We start from the raw sequence: 26,886 nt of genomic DNA, 5'->3' as shown, positions 1-26,886 counted from the left end.
CCTCCTTGACCTCGAACTTGATCTTAATGGCTCATGTTCCTCTTCACTACTTCTGCTATTATTGCCAGGGACTGGAAAATTAAAGAACACTCTTCCTGGGGATTGCAGTGTGCCTTAGACTGTATAAGGTGAATAAGGTTGGTCCATTCTGGGGTTCCTTTGGTTAAGAGTGTTATAAACAGTTCCACTGGGACATAGTCACAGAGAATCACAGGGACAGCACCAATACTCCGCTCAGAAATTTCCCTCTGCTGTGATCTGGACCCAAGGGCAGAAGTATGAAGTGTCTCTCAGGGTCCTCTCGCTGACACTCTGACCCCTGGGTGGAGGCAGCCTGAGGGAATGGGGCACAACCTCCATTTTGGATCAGAAGTCTGGGGGCCCAACCCTCTGATCTGAGGTATTCTACTCAATTTTGCCCAGAGGGTGTAATGTTCTGATGCAAACAGGATTCTGGTTGATTTGACTTGCTAGCTTAGAACAGTGGCCTTTAATATGAAGAATTTATACCCCAGAGGTATTTGAAAGGTTTGATGATTTTAAATTCATAGATTCTGTGAACTTAAGATTCCCCTATTTCCTTGATTTATAAATATTGCTATTAAAGTGTCATGCTAGAAATGTAGTATTTTCATACACATTGGGATTTTCTGGTAGATTGCAGAGATGGGAGTTAGACAATTTTGGACTAATGATTCCCTTCTTCTGTGCCCTGGATTTGTCAAATATCCATTTGAGGGATGGTTTCATGAAAGTAAGGCAAAAGTAATGTTAAATAATGTTTAGTAAGAAAGGTTGATTATTTAAAATGCCTCCTCTGCAATGCATTTAAATATAAGCAGCTCTTTTCAGATCTTGATATTTATCCCTCATATACATTATTTACTAGAAAAAAAAACCCAAACCTTAAATAGCAAAGCAGTATAGGTTAGTGTCCATAATTCTTTCAAATGTAATCAGAATGTTTTCTTAGACTATTAAACTTTTCAAGATATACTAGATAAAAGTTCTATAAAAATCTTTCCACTTGGCACTTATTCTTCAATCAAGTAGTTAAAACAATTTTTATTAAATACTGCTTGAAATGTTGATTACAATACAGTAAAACCCTCACCTTCTTTCATCATAAAATGTTTAATATTCTCTATCTCCTGTTAATAAAAAGCAAATATCCTACATACAGACCGATTTTTTAACTGCATCTACCTTCTTTTTCATTAAATGTAAGAGGAAACATTATTGATTCACCTCATCAAGAAATGAATTGTCAATAAAATTGAAGTTTTATGCTTAATAATTATTTATCACAATTTGTAATATATTTATGTAGGTTTTTTTTTTAGGTTTATTTATTTATTTTGACAGTGAAAGCGAATAGGGGAGGGGCAGAGAGAGAGGGAGAGAGAATCCCAATCAGGTTCCTCACTGTCAGTGCAGAGCCCAATGCAGGGCTCAAACTGATGAACTGGGAGTTCATGACCTGAGCCAAAACCAAGAGTCAGACATTTAACTGACCAAGCCACCCAGGCGCCCCTATGTTGTTTAAATAACAATATATTAATAAGAGATCCTGGAAGGGTCTTAGAGAGACAGTGGAGTCAGAGGACACTGAGCTCACCTGTCCCACATTTTCAACCAGATATCATCCATATCCAAGTCACTAAACGGGAGAGTGATCAGAACAAAGACGGGCAGAACCAACTTCAGGACTACATATAGAAAAGAAGCTGCCTCTGAAAGGTTAGGGAGGTCAGAAAGCTGGAAGGAGGGAGGGAGCTGCACGTGTGGAGAGGGCAGAGAAATGGGCCCTGGCACCAGGGAGCTCACATGAGAAAGACTAATACCCCTAATATTTGGCTGTAAAAACCAGAGAGGCTGAATTCCCTGAGTTTGTAAATCCAGTGGGACTGGAGCCTGGAGCTTTAAAACTCAGCTGCCTCAGCACCAGGTGAGCTGGGAGGGCAAATGACAGCTGGGCAGCCGCTGCCGCCCTTAGAGAGACTGTGGCCTGCGGGGAGAGGCAACATAAAAATGGCAGTTTACACAATGCCAGGGGCAAATGGGACACAGATCTGTTCATACTGATCTTAGAGTATGTTGGGGAACTTCTCAGAAAATGAGGGAGCTGTCAGGTGCCATTTTCTCCCCTGCCCCCTAGCATAAACACACAGGTGCCCGTGGGAGGTGGCGCTGCACAGAGGTTTGCTACCTAACCTGCTACCGGTGTACCATGTCTACAAGTTCTCCAGAGGACTTGCCTATGCTAAGCCTGCTAGCCTCAGCTCTGGGCTCAGGGCAAATTTTGTTAAAGTTGTGAGTGCACTCCATGCAGCCACCAGGTGCACCGCTGCCTGTACACGCTGCACACATCCACTGCCCACAGCCCGGCCATGGGCCCCCAGCCACCCTGGCGTGTAGCCCCCAGCCACTGCAGCACTTCAGGGGGATCCAGCATAGGGCTAGTAGCCCAGTATAAAATTTGCTAACACCATTGCCCTACTCTCAGTTTCCCTAGTGGGCACATCCACTCAGAGCTGGCCTGTCTGGGACCCACTAACACCACAGAGAGCAAGCGCAGCCCACAACAGGCAGATGACTCCACTGAAAGGCAAAGTGACTCAGAAACAATAGCAGGGCAAAAACAATGCCACAGGATGCTCTCCTGAAGTGCCAGGTTCTGGTGAACAGAGGACATTGCACTGCAGGGTTCTCCAGGACCTCTTCATCATAAAGTCATTACTTTTAAGAGCAGAAGGCACAGGTGACTTTTGTGACACAGAGAGGCAGACAAAATTAGGAGACAGAGAAATTTATCCCAAATGAAAGAATGGGACAAGACACCAGAGCCAGACACCTAAGTGAAACAGATATAAGTAACATACCTGATAGAGAATTTAAAGAATGATCCTGAGGATATTCACTGGTCTTGAGAAAAGAGTGGAAGATATGAATAAGACCCTTAACACAGAGATAAGGAATAACACAGCAGAAATAAAGGGCTCAATAAACAAAATTAAAAACACATTTGATGGAATAAACAGTAGGATGGAAGAACCAGAGAAATGAATTACTGGACTAGAAGAAAGAGTAATGGAAAGTAATCAAACTGAACAAAGGAGAGAGAAAAGAATTATGCAAAATGAGAACTCAGTGACTCCATCGAACATAATAAGATTTGTATTATAATCTCTTAGCGAGAGAAAAAGGGGAAGAAAATTTATTTGAAGAAATAGTAGCTGAAAACTTCCTTAATCTGGGGAAGAAAATATATATCCTGATCCAGGAGGCACAGGGAACCCTCACCAAATCAACAAAAGGAAACGCACACCCTGACATATTATAATTGAATTTGCCAAACATTGTGATAAAGAAAAAAAAATTAAAGCAGGAAGACAAAGGGATGACTGGGTGGCTCACAGGTTGAGCATCTGACTTTGGCTCAGGCCATGATCTCACAGTCTGTGTGTTTGAGCCCCATATCGGGCTCTGTGCTGATAGTGCAGAGCTTGGAGCCTGCTTCAGATTCTGTGTCTCCCTCCCTCTCTGCCCCTCCCCCACTCACACTCTCTCTCAAAAAATAAACATGAACAACATTTAAAAAAAAATGGATTAAAGACCTAAATATGAGACCTGAAATCATAAAAATCTTGGAAGAGTACACAATAAGTAATGCCTTTGACATCGGCCGTAGCAACTTCTTTCTAGATATGTCTCGCGAGGCAAGGGAAACAAAAGAGAAGATAAATTATTGGGACTATATAAAAAGGAAAAGCTTCTGCACAGTGAAGGAAACAATCGACAGAACTGAAAGGCATCCTAGGTAATGGGAGAAGATATTTGCAAATGACATACCTCATAAAACGTTAGTATCCTACAACTCAATACCCCCAAACCAAATAATCAAATAAAAAATGGGCAGAAGATATGAGCAGACTTTTCTCCAAAGAAGATATACAGATGGCCAAAAGACATATGAAAAGATGTTCATCATTACTTAACCAGCAGGGAAATACAAATGAAAACTATCCTGAGCTATCACCTCACACCTGTCAGAATGGCTAAAATCAATAACACAGGAAACAACAGGTGTTGGCAAGGATATGGAGAAAAAACACTTGTATACTGTTGGTATATGCAGACTGTTAAAGCCACTCTGGAAAATGGTATGGAGGCTCCTCAAAAACTTAAAAATGAAACTACTTTATGATCTAGTAATAACACTATTGGATATTTACCCAAAGAATACAAGAACACTAATTCAAAGGGACACACGCACCCCTATGTTTATAGTGGCATTGTTTGCAATAGCCAAGATATGGAAGCATCCCAAGTGTCCATTGATTGGTGAGTGGATAAAGAAAATGCATATATAAATATATATAATGGAATATTACTCAGCCATAAGTAAGGATGCAATCTTGACATTTACAAAACATGGATGGAGTTAGACAGTATAATGCTAAGCGAAATAAGTCAATCAGAGAAAGATGAAGACCATATGATTTCACTAATATGTGTAAGTTAAGAAATAAGCAAAGGGAAAAATGAGAGAGAGACAGAGAGAGAGAGAGAGAAATCAAGAAGCAGACTCTTATTATAGAGAAAAATCTGATGGTTACCAGAGGGAAGGGGGGTGTTGGGATAGTTTAAATAGGTGCTAGGGATTAAAGAGGACACTTACTGTGATGAGCATACGGTGATATATGGAAGTGTTGAATTACTATATTGTATATCTGAAACTAATATAACACTCCATGTTAACTAACTGGAATTAAAATAAAAAATTAAATAAAAAGACAGGTAACAAAAAGAGAAATATTAAACATTAAATAATAGTATATTAATAACTAATAACATTAATCCATAAGGACTTTATAAAATTATGTATATGTTTTGATAGTAATTTAATAACATGGGGGATCAGTGAAAGGTTTGTAATCATAAAAGTCTCTTAAAGTAACAGTTTTATTTTTAAATGTCTATATTTATAATAAGCTAAAATTATCTTCACAACATTCTTTGCAACTATTTAAACTTATAATGAAATATTTTAGATGTCAACTTACAAATGTGCAAGAAATACAATTAAAAAAATTTTTTTAAAGTTTATAAGATACAGAGACAAGCAGGGGAGGGGCAGAGAGAGAGGGAGACAGAGAGAATCCCAAGCAGGTTCAATGCTGCCAGCACAGAGCCCGATGTGGGGTTCGAACCCATAAAACTGTGAGATCATGACCTAAGCCGAAACCAAGAATGGGACGCTTAACTAACTAAGCCATCCAGGTGCCCCTAGAGTATTTTAAAAGCAAATTTTCAGGGTACATAGTTAAAAACACTAACTTAAAATTCTGGAAGGAACCTGTGGATTAGGTCTTTACTTCATCACTGCTATGAAATAAGGTAGTGGATTCTTTTGTCCCTAACTTCACCATTTACCATTAACCTCAATTCTTTACCGAGTATTGTATATCCCTTGGTAAAATAAAAATGATTCTGGTTTTCATTTCTTTTGACATCCCAGCTAAAACCTCAACCATTTGAAAAGTGAAATAATAGAGAATGGAAATTTGGCCATCCTGGGTTTTAGGAAATTCTGCTTTAAATCAGTGAAAAGTAGTTAATTCAATCTTGGCAGTAACTTTAATTCCCTAGAAATTTAAGGTTCCAGATAGAAAACTGCAACTGTAGAACTCATTCAGTCTAAGAAGACAGAAGACAGAAGGCATCTCTTTAGATTAATGTGTTAGACCATTTCATGCTCACTTGGGAGAAAGTTGGATATATCTGACAATGGCACACAATGTAAAATCAGATGTTCATACTTTCCAGAAAAGAAACATTTTCCAGTGTTAAGTCTTATAAAACATCTATTTTAAAATGCTTCAATATTTTAAATTATATGTCTATGTCTTATGTTTGAGTTATTATTTATGAGATTAATGATAATAACAACCATACAAGCTGAATACCAGCAGTAAAAATGTTAACAAAAGATATTAAAACTTTTTAATAGCAAATGAAGTCCATCCTTTCATCATTTTCTAAATTCAAAGGTTAAAGAATGTAGCCATCCTGTTATATAATGACATAAGCTGATTTAATACTCACAGCCGAGTAAGCATAACGCCTTATTGTGTTAAGTACAGATTTTGAAATTTCACAGTTCTTTTCAATATATTTTTTTTAATTTCAGAGAGAGTGTGTGAGTGGGAGTAAGGAGGAAGGGAGAAAGAATCTTAAGGAGGCTCCAAACTCAGCACAGAGCCTGATGCAAGGCTTGATCCCACAACACTGGGATAATGACCTGAGTCAAAATCAATAGTCAGATGTTTAACTGACTAAGCCATCCAGGTGCTCCAGATTTTGAAATTTGAAATCTGAATCAAATTCTTATTCAATACTGTTCTACCTTTAAAATAAATTGATCTAGATGTTATACTGCAAGTTATAGTTTTATACTTATTGGTTAAGAGCTACTTTCAGGGGGAATAATGGTATTCCAGTATCTTTTTTCATGATTCTAATAAATTATCTAAGTCTTCCATGTTTCACATGGTGGCTCAGAAGACCACCAGCATTACCAGATTTCGTTTGGGGAATCAAGATATCCAAATATGTACCATTATGACATTAAAATTTAAGATTATTCAATGAGGGGCACCTGGGTGGCTCAGTCAGTTAAGCAGCTGACTCCTGATTTTGGCTTAGGTCATAATCTCATGGTTCATGGCATCAAGCCTTGTGTAGGGCCCTGTGCTGACAGTGTAAATCCTGCTTGGGATTTTCTCTCCCTCTCTGCCCCTCCCCAACTTGTACACACACACACTCTCTCTAAAAATAAATGAATTAACACTAAAAAAAAAAAAGATTATTCAATGAGTTGCCAATGATCAAAATGAAAGCATTTCTATTGGATTTTTTTTGTTAATAACAAATCTTTAGTTCTTTGCAGGCTCAGAAACTTGGTACATGATATAAGATTTTATGAATATTGATTTGACATTTATTTCTTTTAATTCATTAGTTTTTCTGGAGAGTTTTCCAGATTCACAATCAATTGACAAAAAAAAAAATGAAAAGGAAAGAATTTGAGTGCATTGTGAGTTGATGTATTGAACATGGGGATGGGTGGTCTCAGGTAGGCATAAGGGAACTGAGTCTAGCAAGATTATTTCTGTTCAATACTAACATAGAGCTCTTAGATATTCCAGGGTCAATGGCACTACCGTGAGTATAAGGATCACCTGCAGATTTCATTAAAATCAGATTTCATTCAGTAGGTTTGGGTGTGCATTTCTAAAAAGCTCCTGGGAGACATGGATCCTGCTGGATCACTTTGAGTAGAAAAAATTTAGAGCACTGATGCTATTATTTCAGCCTAGAAATGAGATGTTTGGCCAAGATTTGGAGGCCATGGCTTTCTCATCAAGTCAGCTGTTAAGCAGTTATAAAAATTTAAAAGATTATTTAACCTCAAAGGGAACTATTATTTCCTTCTGTAAAATTATAGGTCTGGATCAGATGATGTATCAGGTCACTTCAGAACTATAAAATTTAAGGATTTTAAAATAACCCTCATTGTAATAAACAGTTAACAGAAATCAGAAAAGGGTTTATTGCACCATATTACTCCCTACGGTCACCACTGAGTTGTGCTTTGCATTCTTTGAGGCCAAGATGATAGCTATTTTTTAAATGTCAATTTTCACATTCTTCCTCCATAATTCTTAGAAAACTATTCAGATTTGTATTTTTTTAACTTTAAGAAGAATTCTTATAAATCCTGAATCTATGAGATTAGTTACCTGTTTCCCAAATGAAATGTAGTTCCCATGACTTCACATTTTTCAGACCAGCTGTAATATTCTTAAATAGAGGGTGATCCTTTAATTGGAGCCGATCGCATACACGGCACCCCTGCTAAGCGGCAATAACTACTAACAGTTTTAAAATATATTTAATAGGGAACAAATTCTTTCCCTTCTCTGAATAGAATTTGAGTCAGCTCCTTCCTGTTTATTTCCATTATCAACATCTTTATTCAGAACTTCATATAACTCTTGTCTGGACTACTGTACTAATCTACCAACCTGTGTTCCATCTCTAGCCTTTCCAGCCCATAATTATTCCTATAAAGCTCTGCCAGATTTCAACAAAATGCATGCCTCTTCTAGTCAAAATGCTGCAATGGCCTTTTTTCAACACCTTCATGCTATTGGGTCAGGTTCCCACTACTTCCCTTCACCAAGTATTTTCTACACTTCCCATGTCTGTGCCTCTTTATATCTTCCATCTGGTATACCTTCCTCTATAAAACCCTGCCAATTCTTTAAGATCTATTATAAATGTCATTTCCTGCTAAAAATGCTCCCTGATTTTTCTAGCAAGAAGTTGAACTCATGTAACACTTTGCTTTTGATTTTCTTCTCAGCATTTACTGCCCAACATTGTAATTTCTGTATATACTTCCTCTTGCTCTCTACTATACAATTCTTGAGAAGCTGTAATATGTCTTCATTATTATAGCTCTCACAGTGCTTTTTCAATTCTCTGCATCTGTTGAAGAAATGAATGAATGTATAATATAGTTTCACTATTCTACAGATCAAGATGCTCAGAAACTGCAGAAGTTTAAAAATTATTCCTTAGTCTTAATTAGTATTTATTTTGGGTAAATTACTTAATGTCTGTGATACAGTATCCGCTTGTGTATTTTGGGGTGGGAGCAAGGGATGTCTACTAAACTTTCTTACTCACTTAATGGATATAAGCATTATGCTATATGAATGCTGGAGAAGGAAATCTGGCTTTCTGGGTCATGATAAATATTGTCATAGGATATGTGTGTTTCAGATTCAACTACTGTGTTATTAAGAAAATTTTATGTGTGAATAAGAATATACAAAGATGACATGATTTATATTTAAGATTTTAAAGATGCAACTCAATTATATTGGCTTCACAATTTATTACTATATAGGGTTAATATTTTTAAAAGGAAAAGTAGAATTTCTTCCTTAAGATACCATAGACACCACCTTAGGAATGCTGTCATTATTGTCTTTCATGGCTTGAGGATCATTAAAGGTGTCCTGTGCAAGATACATTATTTTCCTAAGACATGAAAGAAAGTGAAGGGGTGCCTGAGTGGCTCAGTCAGTTAAGTGTCCAGCTCTTGGTTTCGGCTCAGGTCATGATCTCATGGTTCATGAGTTCTAACCCTGTGTTGTTGGGCTCTGTGCTGACAGAGCACAGGCTTCTTGGGATTCTCTCATTTCTTCTCTCTCTGCCCCTCCCTGCTCATGTACTATCTCTGTCTCAGAACAAATAAACAAAAACCAAAAACCATGAAAGTGAAAAAGTAAAAAACATCTTTAATCATTGTAGGATTTGTGAACTTTGGACACATATTAAGTTGATTTCCTGTGCTCCATAAGATACAACACTGATAGTCAGGAATTTTGAGCGCCAGTGCATTAATCCATTTAGGATACTATGTTGCTCTATCAGTGTAAAATTGCAATTAAAAGAACCTTAAAAGATGCAGCTTGAGAAAACTTGTTCCATAATCAAATAAATTAGCTATAATTGATCTGTAATACTACAAAAACTTTTTGGACTAATAGAATATTTAAAAAATCTTAGTTTTACATAATTTTTTAACGTTTGCTTATTTTTGAAAAAGAGCATGAGTGGGGGAGAGCAGAGAGAGAGAGAGAGAGAGAGAGGGAAACACAAATCTGAAGTAAGCTCCAGGCTCTGAGCTGTCAGCACAGAGCCTGATGTGGGGCTAGAACTCACAAACCATGAGATCATGACCTGAGGCGAAGTAGGAGGCTCAACCGACTAAGCCACCCAGGTGCCTCTGCATAATTTTCAACATTAATGTCTCTTCCAGTCAACTCCATTGCCAGGAAATATAACTTTTAAATAATTCTGACTAACTATAAATACAGTAATTGAATTCAATAAGACTTTCAAAAATCACTTGAGAAATCTATGTTAACTATAGAATTCTCCTCTCTGTCTACCAAAACTAATTTGAGAAGGAAAAAAAACAAACAGGGTTATAATTATTTGAAGAATATTTTCCGTGATATTTTTTTTTTTTTTGCACTTATCAGTCCCTCCATTGAGGTCATGGAAAACATATATATAGAGAGAAATTAAAATGAACATTCTTAAATAATGTCCATTATATGCATTTGAGAGCTTTCTTTTGCCATAGTATTCACTGCCTCCCTAACATTTTGATATGATACGTTTCATGCCAGGAGTTAGTTCATCAGTGAGAAAATCAAGGGAAATTTATGTTCTTAACCCCCAGGTTACATAATCTAATGTGATTCTCTTTCCTTTAAGTGTCTTCCTTTAAAAGATACTAGCACATAGCTTAGATGACACCATTCAAGTGGTCTAGTATAAAACAAATGTAAATGTAAATATCGTTTCTCTTGTTTATCCATGGAATAACCTCTTTAATATACTTGTGGAATATAACACAGCCTTACTGTGATTCTATTCTCAGAGAGATTATTTACATAATAACTTGTTATAAAGCAAGAGTGTACAACAAACCAAGGAACCAGATTTTGCACCGATAGTCTTTATATCACTTTAGAAAAGCTTATGAGTGACTTTCTCTAAAATTTAAATCTGTTCATAATTTAGGAAAAAATGTATACCCATGGTTCCTAAAGAGAGAGCTGAAATTGGGAGACTGTGGAAAAGCATGTATCATCTGATGACAAATACTGCTGGTCTGAATATTCTTGTAGGCTTTTATTAAAGTTTTCACTAGCTTCTGCCATCTATCTACTTTATGTCATGAGTACTTTCAATTTAAACATGCAAATACAAGATGAGAAACATAAAGGTCTGGTACAGTAGTTCCCATAGGGTGGCATGGGTACTATTGTCATTACATAAGAAGATTTTAGGGGGTACACCACCTATCATTTTGTAATTTTAATAGATACACGTTTATTTTAAAGTATTGGAAAAAATATAGCTAGCAAATCAAACTCATTACAGTTATTCTTTCTTGGGTCAAGTTTTCTTTTTACATAACTTTAAGTTTAAAAAGTGAGTGTATTTAAAGTAAATATTAGGTAAATACTGTGTAGGGCTTCTGGCGAAAGTCATGATGGAGGCCAGGGAATCTCTGATGAGTGGAAAAGTGAGGTGGAATGGTTGGGGTCAGTTAACAGTCTGATTTTAGCTCTGTCACTAGCTGTACCTCTTTAGCAAGTTGGACCTCTGTGGGCATCTATTCCTTATTTGTAGAGAACTAGCTGGGGTGACCTCTAAGGTTCACCAGAGCATCACCATTCCATTGTTTTGTTCTCTTGTCAAATGCCATTATAAGGAACACTGATCTTTGCAGAGTAAAACTAAGCATTGTAAGCCTTAACACAAGATGTGCTCACTTAAACTAGGGAAATTGGCAGACCTAATGTGGATTTTTCTTTTGAAGTTAAAACACTCTACTGGTAGATTAGACTAATCCTTTGAAAGACGAGAGAGAAACTTGAATTTACTTAGTAACTTTTTTTTTTTTTTTTTTTTTTTGCACATGAGAGGGAGTCAAAGTACCTTTAGATTTTCCCAACAACAAGAGATAGCCAGACAGAGGAGAGTTTTATGTGCCATATTTGACACACGTGACTATCATTCTCATCTGGGATTAAAAAGCCTGGATGTCCCTGATACAGTCAGATGAAGGATTTAAGTAAAGTCAGTCTTGGGGGAACAATGTGGTTCAATCTGAAGGGGATAAAAGATACACCATCAATAGTTTAAAGTAGAGTTGTGTTTTAAGAAACAGGAGAAGCCTGAGGCTTTATAACTTAAAATAGCTGATTTGATTTCTGGTTTTAATCTTTCACTCTGGAAACAGAAAATATGTTAACCAATTGTCCATTTTCAGAGGTAATATAATATGACCCCCAAATTAACACTCTGTGCCTCTATAAGACTGTCTTGAATCAGTTCTTTTCTCAATGGCTGGAGAATACAAGCTCAAATCAAAATCTAATTATGATTACTAAAAAGTATTCAATGTAGAAAACCTCTACCAAGTAATATTTTCATGGTCAGCCAGGCTCTCTATTTTTAAAAATAATCTCAATAGTTTGAAAAGTAAACCACCTTGTCCTTGAATTGGAGTTGTTGTCCCTTTTTCTAGAAGGTCCCAGGCTCACAGGGAAGACTGTCTTCTTGAAGGGTACCTATCATTACTTCTGGCCTAAAAAGAAATTGGATTAACCAATTAGATTGCAAGATGAAAAAGAGAAGGTTTCTATGATGATGTTGAATTCTGTGAATATTTGAACTAAATATTTTTGGAAATTATCAAATTTAGGACTAATGTGCTTCATTTTCTATTTGGAATACTAATCACATCTATTTAACCTATTCAGCTCAACGAACAAATGAACAAACACCAACAAAACCAACACAATCTATTTTTTGTGGAAATACATCTGCTTGTAATGGTGCAAAAAATAGCAAAGATGCTATGGGTGAAAAATTTTACCTATGATCTCAAAAAGGGCATATTCATAGGACACATTTAAACATCCAATACAGACATATAGAAATTTGCCCTCTGGAATACCACCAACTTCATTATCTGCTGCAACTTCAAAGGCCTCTTGGAAAATACGGCTTCACAATTCCTAGTTATCCTATTAAAGATTTCTATAACCATGCATTCTTGATCTGTGATAATAATTTGACCTTTGTCATCCTCAGTGACACTTGGTCTGGGAAGGACCAAGTGTGCTGTGTGGAGCTGCTCCTGGCTGGATCAGTCACTGCTGACTCAATCTCCTCTGCAGAATGGCAGCCAGTCTTTGTCTGGTCTCATTCACCGAAGATGCTCGACCCTTGGGAGGATGGGGTTGCGGGAAAGTAGGCAAACCTGAGCTGCTGACCCTCTTGTGCTGAATTGAGGTTGGGGAAGCAGTGGGTTTTGATACTCTGTGCAAGCTGGGAATGTTTATTCCTTTTTCAGAGTTCAGTCTTGTAAGGCTTCTCTCTCCGTGGTTCCTGACTACTGCAGCAGAGGAGGTTAGGCTGCCCTGGTTAAGGGAACATGGCGACAAAGGCAAACTTCCACTGAGTTTCCTGAGCTCCAGAAGCTGTTCTCTGGCTTGGCTCAAAGCCTCTGTCAGTTCAAAGCGTTCTTCACACTCCCTACGTACTGTTTCCTGAAGGAAAGTGTTCTGAAATGAGAAAGGGGGAGGGGAGAGAAGCATTCCTAGCTTTAAACTGTACATTTGGATAGTAATTGGCAACATAAATGGAGAATTGAAATGGAAATCAGAAGTCTGTCTTTGACGGTCCTTGTGGATACTCTACCACATGCAACAGACAAGTCAAAAACACAAATGATTTGTGAGGCTGGAAAGAACTTTGAGAGGACATTTGATTCAATCCTTGGGGTTTGCAGAATAGGAGCCAAGAGCCAGTATCACTCAGATGGGTAGTGAGGGGCTGGCGCTGGAACCAGAACTTCTCATGCTTACTTTAGTGGGGTTTCAGCTTGTTGGCACATGTAATGTCTAATAGTTAACATCTGTAGGGGCAAGTATGTTAGTTTATAATGAAGGTAAGCTGCAATACATAGGACAGGTAAAATTGCTTCAATTATAAGATTGAAAGAATAAAATGTATCAGGTACAGTGCTTAAATAATAAAATCAGTTACTTTATATGACTTTCTCAAAAGGACTTAAATATACTGATCATTTGCTACTTTGTAAGATATATATCAAAATAAAGAACAATATCCTTTGCTTTTAACTCTATTTCACAATAATGCATTAAGTCACTAGATGCTATCGTGGATACAATACGTGCCCTTGATAAGTTTTCAGCCTCATGAGTTTGAGCAGAGCTGTTTTTTATGTCTCCAACAGGATTTGGAGCCAAGGATAGAAGCTATGCAGTTGAAGATAAGGAAGAACTTTTTAAAAGCCAGAGCTGTCTGGAGGATACTCTGAAGGGTTGAATCTTACTTGACTAGGATAGACTGAAGCAAATTTCAACTTCAGATGTGTGACTGAACTAGAGATCACTAAGGCCCCTTCAAATTTGAAGATTCTATAGTTTTAGTTAAAGAGGTATCCATCTTTCATCTATGGAATTCATCCAAATTACCTCAAGATCCATGGTAAGAATTAGGTCTTGGATCTTTCTAACCTCCTGACATGTCTGTAGAATGTCAAAAAAGAGGTTGAAAAGCAGACAATTCAAAGTAGTAAACAAATAAGGAAACACAACTAAAATGATTGTGCTATAGGATTCTCCAACTAAAAATGAATTTCCATTAGGTTAGTTTGTTTGTAAAACTACCCAAAGCCTTGCCAAATCTGTCAGTGGAAAGTGTCTTCCTAAGGCTTTTCCTGACTAATCTGCTGTCAGTGGAACTATGTAACAAAAGCATCAGGGAAAGTAGCACCTTCTGTATTTGAATTTCTTGTAATTATAATCAGAACCCTATTCAATTCCAAATTTGGTCAGAATTGAAGAATATGGCACAATTCCAGATTAACAGTTGTCCCATAGTTTTCTATAAAATCAGCAGTATGTCTGGGTCAAACAAAGCTTCATCACTTCCATATATTATTAACATACATGTGGGCCCATAAAATCATATATTTTTTAAATAATGAGGATTACGTACCTGCTTTTAGTTAGGTATTTTTGTTTTTTTGTTATTGTTTGTTTGTTTGTTTGTTTTAGAAACTGGAGACCAAGGATGGTGTTTGTGGCTTTATCATCTGGTTTTCATTAATTCTACCTGAAATACTTGTTGAAAAGGCAAGGGCTAGGAGGGCTAGGGAAGAATATGAGTGAGTACTATGTCAGGTATCATCTCATTTCTTGCTCTCAACAATCATATTTGACAAAGAAAGACACTGAAGCCGGACTGCTTATGTGATTTGCTGAAAGCAGCCCAGCTCTGAAGTGGCAGGGTCCTGCCTGCTTCCAGAGCCCTGTGCCAAGCTGCCCAGGCCTAAACGAATTGTCTAATTTTATCAAGCATTCCGGGGGCCACTTTGTTCCTGGACACAGAATCAATTAAAAAAAAAAAAAAGTAATACACTTCATCTAGTTTTGCCCAAGTTTTCTAAACTTAATTTAAACTTTATTTATTTTTATTTAAAAATTTTTAAAAATATTTATACTTATTTTTGAGAGACAGAAACAGAGTATGAGCGGGGGAGGGGCAGAAAGAGGGAGACAGAATCTGAAGCAGGCTCCAGGCTCTGAGTTGTCAATGCCTAAATGAATTGTCTAATTATATCAAGCATGCAGGGGCTACTTTATTCCTGACACAGAACCAATAGTAAAAAAAAAAAAAAAGGTAATACACTTCATCTAGTTTTGCCCATTTTCTAAACTTAATCTAAACTTTATTTTAGTTTTTAATTTTAATTACTTTTTTTACATTTATTTATTTTTGAGAGACAGAGCATGAGCAGGGGAGGGGCAGAAAGAGGGAGACACAGAATCTGAAGCAGGCTCTAGGCTCTGAGTTGTCAGCACAGAGCCCGACTTGGGGCTTGAACTCACAAACCATGAGATCATGACCTGAGCCGAAGTTGGACACTTAACCAACTGAGCCACCCAGGTATCCCTCTAAACTTTATCTTAAAAGGCACAACCATCAATGCATTACTTCTACTCTATCAGTAGAGTTAGCTGGCAAAACATGTTGAAGTGATTAGATTCAAGGGCTTTCAATAACTTAGTTTAAAAAATTTCTTTGATTAAGGAAGCTATGAGAAAGAGTTAGGTTTATTTGAATATATAAATAAAAGAATGGATAGCAGTTAACTAATGAGGTCAGTAAATTAATGACATGAATAATAGGTGCACCAATATGGAAGGATAACGTAACGGGTGATGTGATGACAAGAACTCTCATTAAAAGAAAAATAAAATTCAATCCATTTACTAAAATTAAATTCCTGTCTGAAAGGAAAGGAGTAGTGTTCTATGGAAAGCATCCATAAAACAAGTCACTTAAAAGCTATTTTAGGCAAATGACATTGCACTAAAGGAGGAAATGAAAAGGTGGAGGGAACTCAAAGATGTCCCCATAGCAAGTATAATGGGAACAAAGTGCCCGCCAACTCCAGATTGGGCTTTGGAAGGGCAGCTGATCGTCTTGGTCTGGGGCCCACTGCTCTGGAACTCATCCTTCTTCAAGGCTATTAGCTTCCAGTACAAAGGACTATTTCTCTTTCTTCTGTTATTTCCAAATTGGAAGGACCTCTGAACTGAAAATAGACTCCAGAGTCAGGACTTCTATTTTTGTATTTGTCACAAACACTGTGAAATCTCAGGTAAATCTCACAATATCTGCATATCCTCTCTTACCACTACCTCCTGTTTTAAAATTGAGGTTATAACTCAGTTTTGTACAACAGGCAATTCAGATGTTATAATTTATTCAACCATGGAGTAACAAAATGGAAATAGAACACATCAAGTTTAGAGGCTTGCTATTTCGAGAGTGGGGTGTGTATGACAGGGCATGACAAGAGCACACGTGGATGTGGCCAGAGTCAGTGAGGCACGTTAGTGGAAAATCCCATCACATGTGGAAAAGAATCATTCACTTGTGATTAGACTGCTTTCAGTAATTTAGGCAAAATATCCATCTTTTGGGGCTGTTTTTTTGGAAGGCCGTATTGTTATAGAATTTTAATGTGTTTTCACTGAACAACGTAGGAAAATGTGTAAGATGGAAGTTCAGTAAGACTGAAAATCCTGGGCAAACATGAGAGTAATCAGTGAAGCCATAGCATGCTAAATGTTTCAGGTAAAATTATCTTTGGTCATATTTTAGCATGGTAAAATGGTATCACTGCTCCTCAACTGTAAGTCAAAATGAAAAGGGAGGCCAGGTAAAGAAGGGGCAGTGGGGTTTTCCAGGCCAAATGGGCATTGAGTGCACATGGCTGGTAGTGAGAGTGGGAGAGGCACATCTTGGGATGACACATGGCTTAGTATGACTTGGGTGCAGAGTTGAACAGGCAGAGAAGAGTGAGCAGGGTCTGATCGAAGATGACTTTAAGAACATGCCAAACACTAGAGTTTTAACTTAATTATGAGGACCATATGGAGTTGTTGAAAGGTTTATTTCAAGCAGGGGGCTGGTGTGGTCAAATTTGCATTAAAGGAAGATAGTTTTGTCATCTTTGTGGAAAACGGCCCCCAAGTGGGGAAGACAGGAAACAGGGAGGAAAGTAGGAGGCCCATGATTTCACAGAGGAGGTTCCTATCACACGCACTCCTTCATCAGGGTGGTCTGGGCACAGGAGCATTAGTGTTTCTGGGTCCTTAAGTTCTGTTGATGGTAAAGAGCATTACCTATAGAATATGTCTATAACATTTTCAGATGAAGGCCACTTTGGGCTTAAAATGTGGCTTCATTGCACTCCCACTGGGTAAGTAAATGTGAAAATGAAAGTATAAATTAGCTCGCCATCTGTTTGAAATTTCTAATATTAAAAAAAAATGGCCAATTTCCCCCACTCTTTACAATGTAAGAGTGGTTTATTTTTGTGTTTGTTTTCATTTTTTTCCTTAGAGACAGCTGGATTGCTTTCAATTCCAAAAACAGTGGAAGAAGCAAGAGAAGGCTTTGCTGGTTAACTTGATCGTTCTGAAGATAAAAATCCCATTTGTGATGGCAATCACCTGAATTTGGCAATCTGGGGGGAACATGCCAGGAAAGCAAGTCCTCAGTGAAGAATAACCACAGATGGGTGTCTTTCTTTATAGTTTATACCCAGTGAGGTCTGAGCCAGTCATGGAATGATCAGATTATAATTTCCATCCACCCAAACGAGATGAGGGTGAGTGGATGGCTGGGCAACTGGGTGGAGACCTGAGGCAAAGGGAAACTGGAAAAGGTGTGGAAACCAGAAAGATGAGTAGGACCTAGCAAAGGATGTGCCCAAACTTCCATCCAAGGCTTCTGTTCAACTAATCTGAACAGCCCAAAACACTGGAGAAAAACAGAAAAGATGGCCCTTTGGTAAAACGGGAATGAGAATCTGAATGGATTTCCAGGAAAGAAGATGGATGGTAGGCAGGCTGCTCTAAAACTGTATTTCTATGCTCGCAGACTTAATGGGCACTGTGAAATAACTACTGCAGACATATCGAAACAGAAGTAGAAACGGGGAAAAATAAATAATCCCTAGGACTAATATGCTTCAAGGGCAGATTTTCAGAATGCGGAGGAAGAGCCCATGAAGGCACAATATTCAGGATTCATTTTTCTAAGTCAATAATCTAAGATTTAATTTAGTATTAATTAAACACAATGGAAACAATTTCTCCATATTTTTTCTCACTCTGTCAGTATTCTGGCATCTATACTTTGCATCAAGGCAAATTGTCTCCAACATGTAAAAGGCGGTCTTGCTTAACTCTCTCTCTGCACTGCTGAAGCCTCTCAGTCTGACTGGCTCACTCCTGTCTGCCTCATGCCCCACGGTTAAGGTTCTCAGCTTCTTAGTTCACCCATTCTCTCTGCCAACCAACTTTAACAGAAGCCCGTGGCAACTAAAAGCTTTCCCAGTTCTCTCTCTGCTCCCTGTGAAGCCAGAGGTTAGAGAAGAGATTCAGATGTTCTAATTTTATTTGGTCCCGAAGTTGAGAACTAACTGGTTCCACTAATTAAATAATGGTTAATTTACTAACTGGTACTTTGTTTTCTTATAAATAGAATTAACAGAGAAATGTGTGCCATTTTATCTATATCAATTAAATATGTAAATAGAGAAAATGCATATCCTTGGGGCACCTGGGTGGCTCAGTCAGTTAAGCCACTGACTTTGGCTCAGGTCATGATCTTATGGTTCATGGATTCGAGCACCATGTTGAGCTTCGAGCCCCGTGCTGGGCTCTGTGCTGACAGCTAAGAGCCTGGAGACTGCTTTGGATTCTCTGTCTCCTTCTCTCTCTGCCCTTCCCCTGCTTGTGCTTTGTCTCTCTCTCTCTCATAAATAAACATTAAAATTTTTTTAAAAAAATGCATATCCAAAAGCTAAGCTAATCCCTCCCGCAAAAAAGAAAAAAAAAAAAAAGCTATTTGTGTTTGCCAACACCATATCTTCCTCAAATTTAATCTTTGAGTTTACATAAACCCATCCTTACCAGATTTATTAGTAAACTTTCCTAAATAAATGGGTTTTCTTTTTTTTTTTTTTAATAGATTTTACATTTGAAAAATATTAGCCCCACATTGGGCTCCACTAGGAGCATGGAGCCTGCTTGAGATGAAAAAAAGCACCCCCCCCCACACCTTCAAGTGCTACCTCCAAGCAATAACTATTATGAGGTTTTAAAGTTGCTTCTTGTGATACTTATATCCATATTTCTAACTAATACAATTATGCAGTTATATCATGGTATTCCAATTTTGAAGTCATTATTTAATGGCTTCTTAAGATAGAAGATGTGGATTTAGCTTCCTGTTCCAACTCCCAGTAGATGTTTCTCTTTCCCCCTGAGAAGATATTTCTATTCCCTTGGGGGAAATATCTATCACAATTTTGTTGAAAAATCTTCCCAATTTCTATGACAATTTTTATTCTGCTTTATATGATTATGGTATGTAATATTACGTAGACCTAAGTCATACAGTGTACTATGATTACATTTCCTCTCTGGCAGAACTTCCTTCCACAGTTATTTATTGTTCCACTATTTACCTGCTTGGGTTTCTGGGTGTTGATTATAAATTTTTCACCAAATCCACTTATAGAAATCTAAACATCCTTTCAACATGTTCTAACACTCCATTTAATCTATCAGCTTCTCTTTGTTCTTGAAGACACACTTCTAAAACCTCCCCCCATTCTTCTGCTGAACCCAGCCTTGTTGTTCTCTAAATCTGTTATCCTGCTTTAATTCTCGGATTTCGTCTTTTCTCCCTCTCTCACCTATAAACTTTCTAGGTACTTATGTTTATCTTTAAGGTGTAGATACTTCACAATGAAGTGCTTTGGTGGGGTGGCTTCAACATCCATTATACTAAGTGGACTCTTCCAATATAGAAATGTATGTCCTTCAGTACTTAGAAATGTTCTTGATTAGTTTCTGGATAATTTTCTTTCCTCCACTTTCTCTGTTCTTTCTTTCCAGAACTCCTCTAATTTTCTTTTACTAATTTTCTTTTCTTCTCTCCATCTCTTTGTTTTTTCCTTCTACTTTCTGGGAAATTTATTCATCTTTATCATCTAACCCAAATATTGAATTTTTACTTCAGCTCTTATATTTTAGTATTTATTCTTGTTTTTTATTCATAGCCTCTGCTCATGTTCCATGGATGCAATATCTTTTCTTTTCTTTCAGAACATTAATTGTGCCCTTTTTATTTTTTTGAAGTTCATGTTTGCTCCCTGCATGCATTATTTTGTATCTTTTTCTTCTGAGTTGCTTTTTTCTTGTTCTGAGTTTTCCTTTGATCTTAGTTTCTGTCTCATATTTGAGGTGTTTCTAAAATATCTGGTGATCTTTGGCTGTTCATATTTTAAAAAAGGAGTCTCCTAAATGTTACTGGAAGCTCTGTGTGTCTAGGTGAAGGCTTATTGACTTATAATATTTTTTAATGTTTTATTTATTTCAGAGAGAGCGAGCGAGAGAGAGAGAGCGAGAGACTGTGAGCAGGGTAGGGTCAGAGAGAGAGGGAGACACAGAATTGCAAACGGGCTCCAGGCTCTGAGCTGGCTGTCAGCACAGAGCCCGAGGTGGGGCTCGAACCCATGAACCATGAGATCATGACCTGAGCTGAAGTTGGCACTTAACCAACTGAACCACCCAGGTGCCCCAACTGGTATACTTCTTAATGGGTATATTAGACATGACTATTGCCATTTCACTGGGAGATCCCAATTGTCAGCATCCATAGGTCTCTTTCCTCTCCTCTCCTCTCTTCTCCTCTTCTTCCCTCCTCCTCTCCTCCTCTCCCCTCCCCCCTCCTCTTCTCTTTTCCTCTCCCCTCCCCACCCCTCCCCTCCCCTTGTTGATATATAAGCCTAGTTGTCTGTATTCTGGGAAGTAAGTGGGTAAAGTGGATCAAGAGGTCTCACCCTGAGGTACAGACTTTCATTCTGGCCTTATCCTACACTCTGCTGTTCTGTATCTTCAGACCCAAAGCCTCTCGCATTCAGGTTTTTCTAGAGTATAAACCTTTGGTATACTGCCAGGATGGTGGGTGAAGGTTGTTTAGGGTTTAGGGAGGGCATCTGAGGCTTTGTCTGTTCTTTCTGCAATTATTCAAACCATCCTGTTTTCAGATCCACTCTTCTCTCTCTCTTTCAGAAGTATCTGGTGTCTCCAATCACTGAATCTTTCCAGTATTGTGTCACATAATTGGATTTGCTCCTTTCAGAGTTCCACCCCACTTCCCCAATCCCCACAGGCATTAGGTTTCAATATCCTACAGTCTATTAATTACCTCTCAAGCATACCCTGCTTTGTCAATTTTCAAAATTTGTTCAACGTCTCTTTCGTCTAGTGTCAAAACTCCTTCCTCTCCTGTTCTCTTTTCCTTACGAATGTATTCACTTTTTATTAATTTACTGTCATTTTAGTGTTGTTTTGGGATGATGCATAGATAAACATACATATTCAATTCTCCACATTTAACCAAGAACATTCTCTTTTATCTTTGAATGTCTCTTATCTTCATTAGATGGCTACAGAAACTGATATTTTGAAACATCTGTCCCATTGTTTTCCTTACTGATAATTAAAAAAAAATTTTTTTTTTAATGTTTGATTTATTTCTAGGAGAGAGAGAGAGAGAGAGACAGCGTGAGCAGGGGAGGGTCAGAGAGAGAGGGAGTCACAGACTCTGAAACAGGCTTCAGGCTCTGAGCTGGCAGTCAGCACAGAGCCCGACGTGGGGCCCCAACCCACGAACCGCGAGATCATGACCTAAGCGAAAGTCGGACGCTTAACCGACTAAGCCACCCAGGTGCCCCTCCTTACTGATAATCTTAATACAACAAAAATATTGAACTTCCTTTGGTAGTTCCTTTTTTTTTCTTTTTTGATTTACCACATTCTTCTAATGAATTACTGAATTACAACAAGTAATTCTCTGGCAGTGTGGCTGGGCCACGCCGTCCTGACAGGACTCACATGAAGCTAGTTGGATGGAAAACTGGCAGCAAGAAGCATGTGATCTATTTTAACCTGATTTCAACTGATGTTCTATTCTCTAACATATTATAATTCTTTTCTGAATTCTTTCTTCTTTTAAAAAAATATTCCCTTTTTTGAGGTGTGTCTTTTCCCTATGAAGGATTTTCATGGGCCCCCTTTCACATTCACATTTCCCCTACAGCTCTACTTTCCATTTCCTCCTCTTATTCACCTGCATCTTTTGTTGCTTCACCTTCTTGACCCTGTTGTTCCTGTGGACACTCTCCAATAATCCCTGCTCCATGCAGGAATGCCCGTGTGCTCTTTAGAGGCCCTGGCTTTCCTCCTATCCTTAAGAATGTTCTTCAGACAATTAAAAACAAAGTCCACCCATTCTCTGCCTCTTGAAAGAGAGCAGGGTTTTCCTGTCTTTAATTAGCTTCCTTATTAGACCATTAATTTATCTTCATTCTAATGAGAATTTGTCCTTCCCTTAAATGTGGCTTTATTTCTCTAGAACCTGACAGATTGCAACTATCTGGAATGTATGATCAAAATAATAGTGCTTTTCACTTTAGAAGCTACAGCCCTATTCTTTCTGGCTCATAAATCCTACTACTTTTATTGTCTCATTCCCTATTTTTACAAGAATATTCTGGACTTTGGTATGCTTAACCAGAGAAGCAGGCCTAATTATTTATTCTTATAGTTCAGTGGCAATTATTTAACTTCTAAAGGAGAATCTAATCTGCCTCCTCTCCTCCCACTCCCACTAAAGGAAGTCTGTCCCCAGGCATGTCCCTAGGTAACTTCACTTTTGGAATGATCCCTTTATATTCCCCAGTACTGATCAATGATCATTTATGGGCCAGCCCAGTGTCTTGTATATTTCAAAAGTCTGCATTAAAAAAAATAATAAAACTTCATCTCTAAGTGGTTTCCTTTTACAACTACTGAGCAGAAAGAACTCCACATGTATCTCCTTTTGTCTGAAAAAGGAATTCATTCTTTACTTTTAATCGAGTTTCTCTTGCCAAAATTACCTCCAGTGGCCTGGGTGTGAGACTGGCAGCCTCTAGGATGGCCTCCAGTTATCCCTGCCCTCTTGAGTATTCACATCCTTGTGCAATCTCTTTGCTTTGAATGTGACCTGGACTTACTGACTCATTTATAATGAATAGAATTTAGCAGAAGCAATGGGATGTCACTTCTGAGATTATGTTACAAAGACTAGCTTCTATCTTAGATACTCTGTCTTGCACTCTCATTGTTCTTCACTTACTTGCTCTGAGCAAAGCCAGCTACCATGTGTAAGTTGTTCTATGTAGAAGTCCTTGTTGTAAGGAAGTGAGGGAGTCCTCTGACCAATAGCCAGCAAGGTGCTAAGGCTCTCAGCTCAACAGCCATAATAAAATAAATCCTGCTAACAACCACAAAGTGAGCCTGAAAACAAATCTTTCCCTAGTTAAGCCTTTAGAGAAAACTGTATACCTGACTCTGACACCAACCTCACAAGAGGTCTTAAACCAGGTGTACCTAGCTAAGCCACATTCAGATCCCTGACCCACAAAAATTATGAGATAGTAAATGTTTGTTGTTTGAGGATACTGAATTTGAGGATAATGTATTGTTCAACAGGGATAACCAATATAGGTCTTTGAGGCCAATTCTTAAGATTTCAATCTATGCTTTCTTTAATAAGTTTCTGTTTAGGTCATTCTTTCCTCTGGATATCAATTTAATTACTCATATAGGATTTTCTTTAAATTCTTCTTTGAGAGCAGGCAATGGCAGTTGTCAGTCATGTTCATAATTGCATATATAGGGCATAGCACAGTGCTGGCCCCTGGATAGATGCTTAGTATATATTTACTGGATTCAACCCTTCTAGTTTTTTCTACTTGTCATAGTGTATAGGTTACCCTCAGTTTCCATATAGCCACATCTTTGGAGATTTAAGAGTTAGAAAACTTGCCAGTCTAATTGCCTTGACTTTCCTTTCCTTTAACCTGTTGACCCTCCTTTAGAATTTCAACACTACTGTCTCATTTGAAGCAAATCTGCATCACTTCTTTCCTTCTTTGAGTTTCTCCAGCAGAACTAAGTCCATGTATGGTGTCCATTCCCACTCATGCCAGGACTGGTAAAGTAGCTCCCTTTATCAGGGAGGCTATGCTGCTGTGTGTTGGCAGGAGATGCTCAATCAGCTGACCTGTTAAACATCTGGGGAAGCCAGTAGTATGTTTCTTGTTATTTTGAATGAATGAATGAGTGAATGAATGGAAGGAAGGAAGAGGGAGGGAAGAATGGAGGGAGGGAGGAAAGAAGGAAGGAAGGAAAAATAAGGAAGGAAGGAAAGGAAGGAAGGAAGGAATGAAATGAAGCCTGGAGGTGTTGAGTGCTAAGCCTGAGGGTCACTTTGAAATTTAGAAGCAGAATCACTAGAACTCAGGTTTCCTGAAGTAGGAAACATTATACCATGGAGATTCAAATAGAATCTTGGCTCTGCCATGCTGTGTGACCTAAACTGCTTAACAGTTCTGAAATAAGACTTCATTAGGAAAAAAAAGTCAAATCAAAATAAGTCTATTCCAGTTTAAATAAAAACATTGGTGAAATAATCATGCATACATAAAAAAGAAGACCAACACATGTAAATTCCCCTATAGTTTAGGTTGACAGAAAGATAAAGCCCTAAAGTGAAATTACTTTTAGAATATATTGTCCAAATTATTTTTTGAACATAAGCAGCAAGTGCTCTAAGAGTTTCTCTGGCAAAGATCTAATGTCAAAACCAATAAGACATAAATATGCAAAGATTTCTAGTCTTAGAAGTCTTTGAAATGGTCATTTGCAACACAGTAGAACTGGGTGCTGAGGAAGCCAGAGATCTTGTAGTTCAATGAATTTCATTTTACAGAAAAGGAAGCCAGGTGCAGAGAGCTTAAGTGACTGCCTCGTTAAGGACAGAGCCAGGATGTAATTCCAGGTTCCTGACTAATAGTCCTCAACTGCACGACACCAAGCTACCTTTGATGTTTCTGTTTGTTCTATTTCTTGAAAGAATGTGTGCTCTTGCACTAATTGCAGTGGCACCAACATCTGCCTCCTACCTGTTCCTGGGACTGGTTAAACTGCTGCATCAGTTGTGTTTGTGCCAGCATTACTCTTTCTAGCTCATCTGACTTCTGCTTCATTTCCTTCCTCAAATCCTCTGAAACGGAGTCATTACTATCAGTTTCTTTCTTCAGGCGGAATTCAAATTCTGCAACCAAAGTTTTAAGGTTTTCAATTTCTTTCTCCTTTGATTCAGAATCTTCAGTATATCGGATACAAGATTCATGGAGTTTTTCTTCAAGAGTGGCCACTTCCAGCTTTAGATCTCTAGTAGCACTTGCGATTAAGTCAGATATCTGTAAGATAAATCTTGTATTAGTTTGTAGGCAGTATCTCTAGGTAACCACAGAGTTCTTATGATTTTAAGAGGTTTATTCTAAATAAGCAGTGTACTTTTCTGATCAAATGAAACAAATCCTGTGACATTAAGTAGGCTTCCAAGATTTTTTTTTTAAAGTTAAGACTAAAACTTATTTTTACCACCTTAAAATGGAATTGCATTAATCACTTGGGCATCCTTGGAAATGTATCAATTTCTCTGGATTGAGCTACCAAGGACAGCTCAAGTCTTGACCCAGGTGCCTGTCTGGATTCAGTGTGGGGTGGCTTTGGGACCTAGAAATACCTGATGTTTGGGGATGCACATAGGGGAGCACCACAGTTATACTCTACTCATGCTATAATTACAATAAGTTTTCTTTTAACATACATTTTTTTCTTTCTTATACATGATGACTGGAGGTACCCTCAGGTACTACACCTTCTAGAGCAGCACTGCCCAAGAGAACTTTCCGTGATGACAGAAATAGTCTGTGATGTCCAATATAGTAGCTACTAGCCACCTGTGCCTACTGACATAGTATGTAAGTAAATGTTTAGCAACTGACTCACACACACACAAAAGCCAGATTTATATCTAGTCTCCATGGTGTAAATACTCTCACCATGGCCAATTTCAAGGTACCAAGGTGACATCACCAATTGCTGAGTTGGGAAGAGATTCCCACAATAAGCTCTGGCTTGCCAGTACTGGCTAATGAGCACTTAAAATATGGCTAATGTGACTGAGGAATGGAATTTTATATTTAAATTTTAATAACTGAAATTTAAGTAGCCACATATGACTAACATATTAGACTGTACAGTTCTAGAGAATATCAGAATACTTGGAAATATTCAGTCTATCAAGGTGGTACCTCTAGATAACGAGACGAGAAAATGAGAGAGAAAGAGAGAAGATGAGAAGCCTTTCCTTAGAGTCATGAAAGTCTTTAAAAGGGAAAAGACTGCTTGTTTTCTTTCTTCTTAAAAAACAAAACAAAGAGGTTATTTCCTGCTTTCTCCTCTAGGGTGTTGATAGTTTCAACCTCCTTGACCTCTACCGCAGCAACTTCTTACTTGACACACCCCAAAAGCAAGGGAATCAAGAGCAAAAATAAACTATTGGGACCTCATCAAGATTAAAAGTTTCTGCACAGCCAAGGAAACAACCCACAAAACTAATAGGCAACCAACAGAATGGGAAAAGATAGTTGCAAATGACATATCAGATAAAGGGTTAATATCCAAAATCTATAAGGAACTC

The 26,886-nt window shown here is 37.9% G+C and overlaps 1 protein-coding gene across 1 annotated transcript in view; it reads right to left on the bottom strand.

The window, feature by feature from the left end:
- Positions 1-12,281: 12,281 nt before the first annotated feature.
- The window catches only part of LEKR1 (leucine, glutamate and lysine rich 1), a 178,865-nt gene continuing 164,260 nt past the window's right edge, over positions 12,282-26,886 (bottom strand). Inside the window, exons 12-13 of the mRNA XM_039236030.1 lie at positions 25,298-25,597; positions 12,282-13,229 (exon numbers count right to left, since the gene is read on the bottom strand). Of these exons, the coding sequence (XP_039091961.1) occupies positions 12,816-13,229; positions 25,298-25,597 (714 nt within the window). The 3' untranslated portion in view covers positions 12,282-12,815. The remainder of the gene's footprint in view (positions 13,230-25,297; positions 25,598-26,886) is intronic.

This window comes from Hyaena hyaena, unplaced genomic scaffold (assembly GCF_003009895.1).
Source record: "Hyaena hyaena isolate Hyena2069 unplaced genomic scaffold, ASM300989v1 scaffold_105, whole genome shotgun sequence".
NCBI lineage: Eukaryota > Metazoa > Chordata > Mammalia > Carnivora > Hyaenidae > Hyaena > Hyaena hyaena.
The sequence above is the reverse complement of the archived record's forward strand: the minus strand, read 5'-3'. Positions and strand labels throughout refer to the sequence as shown.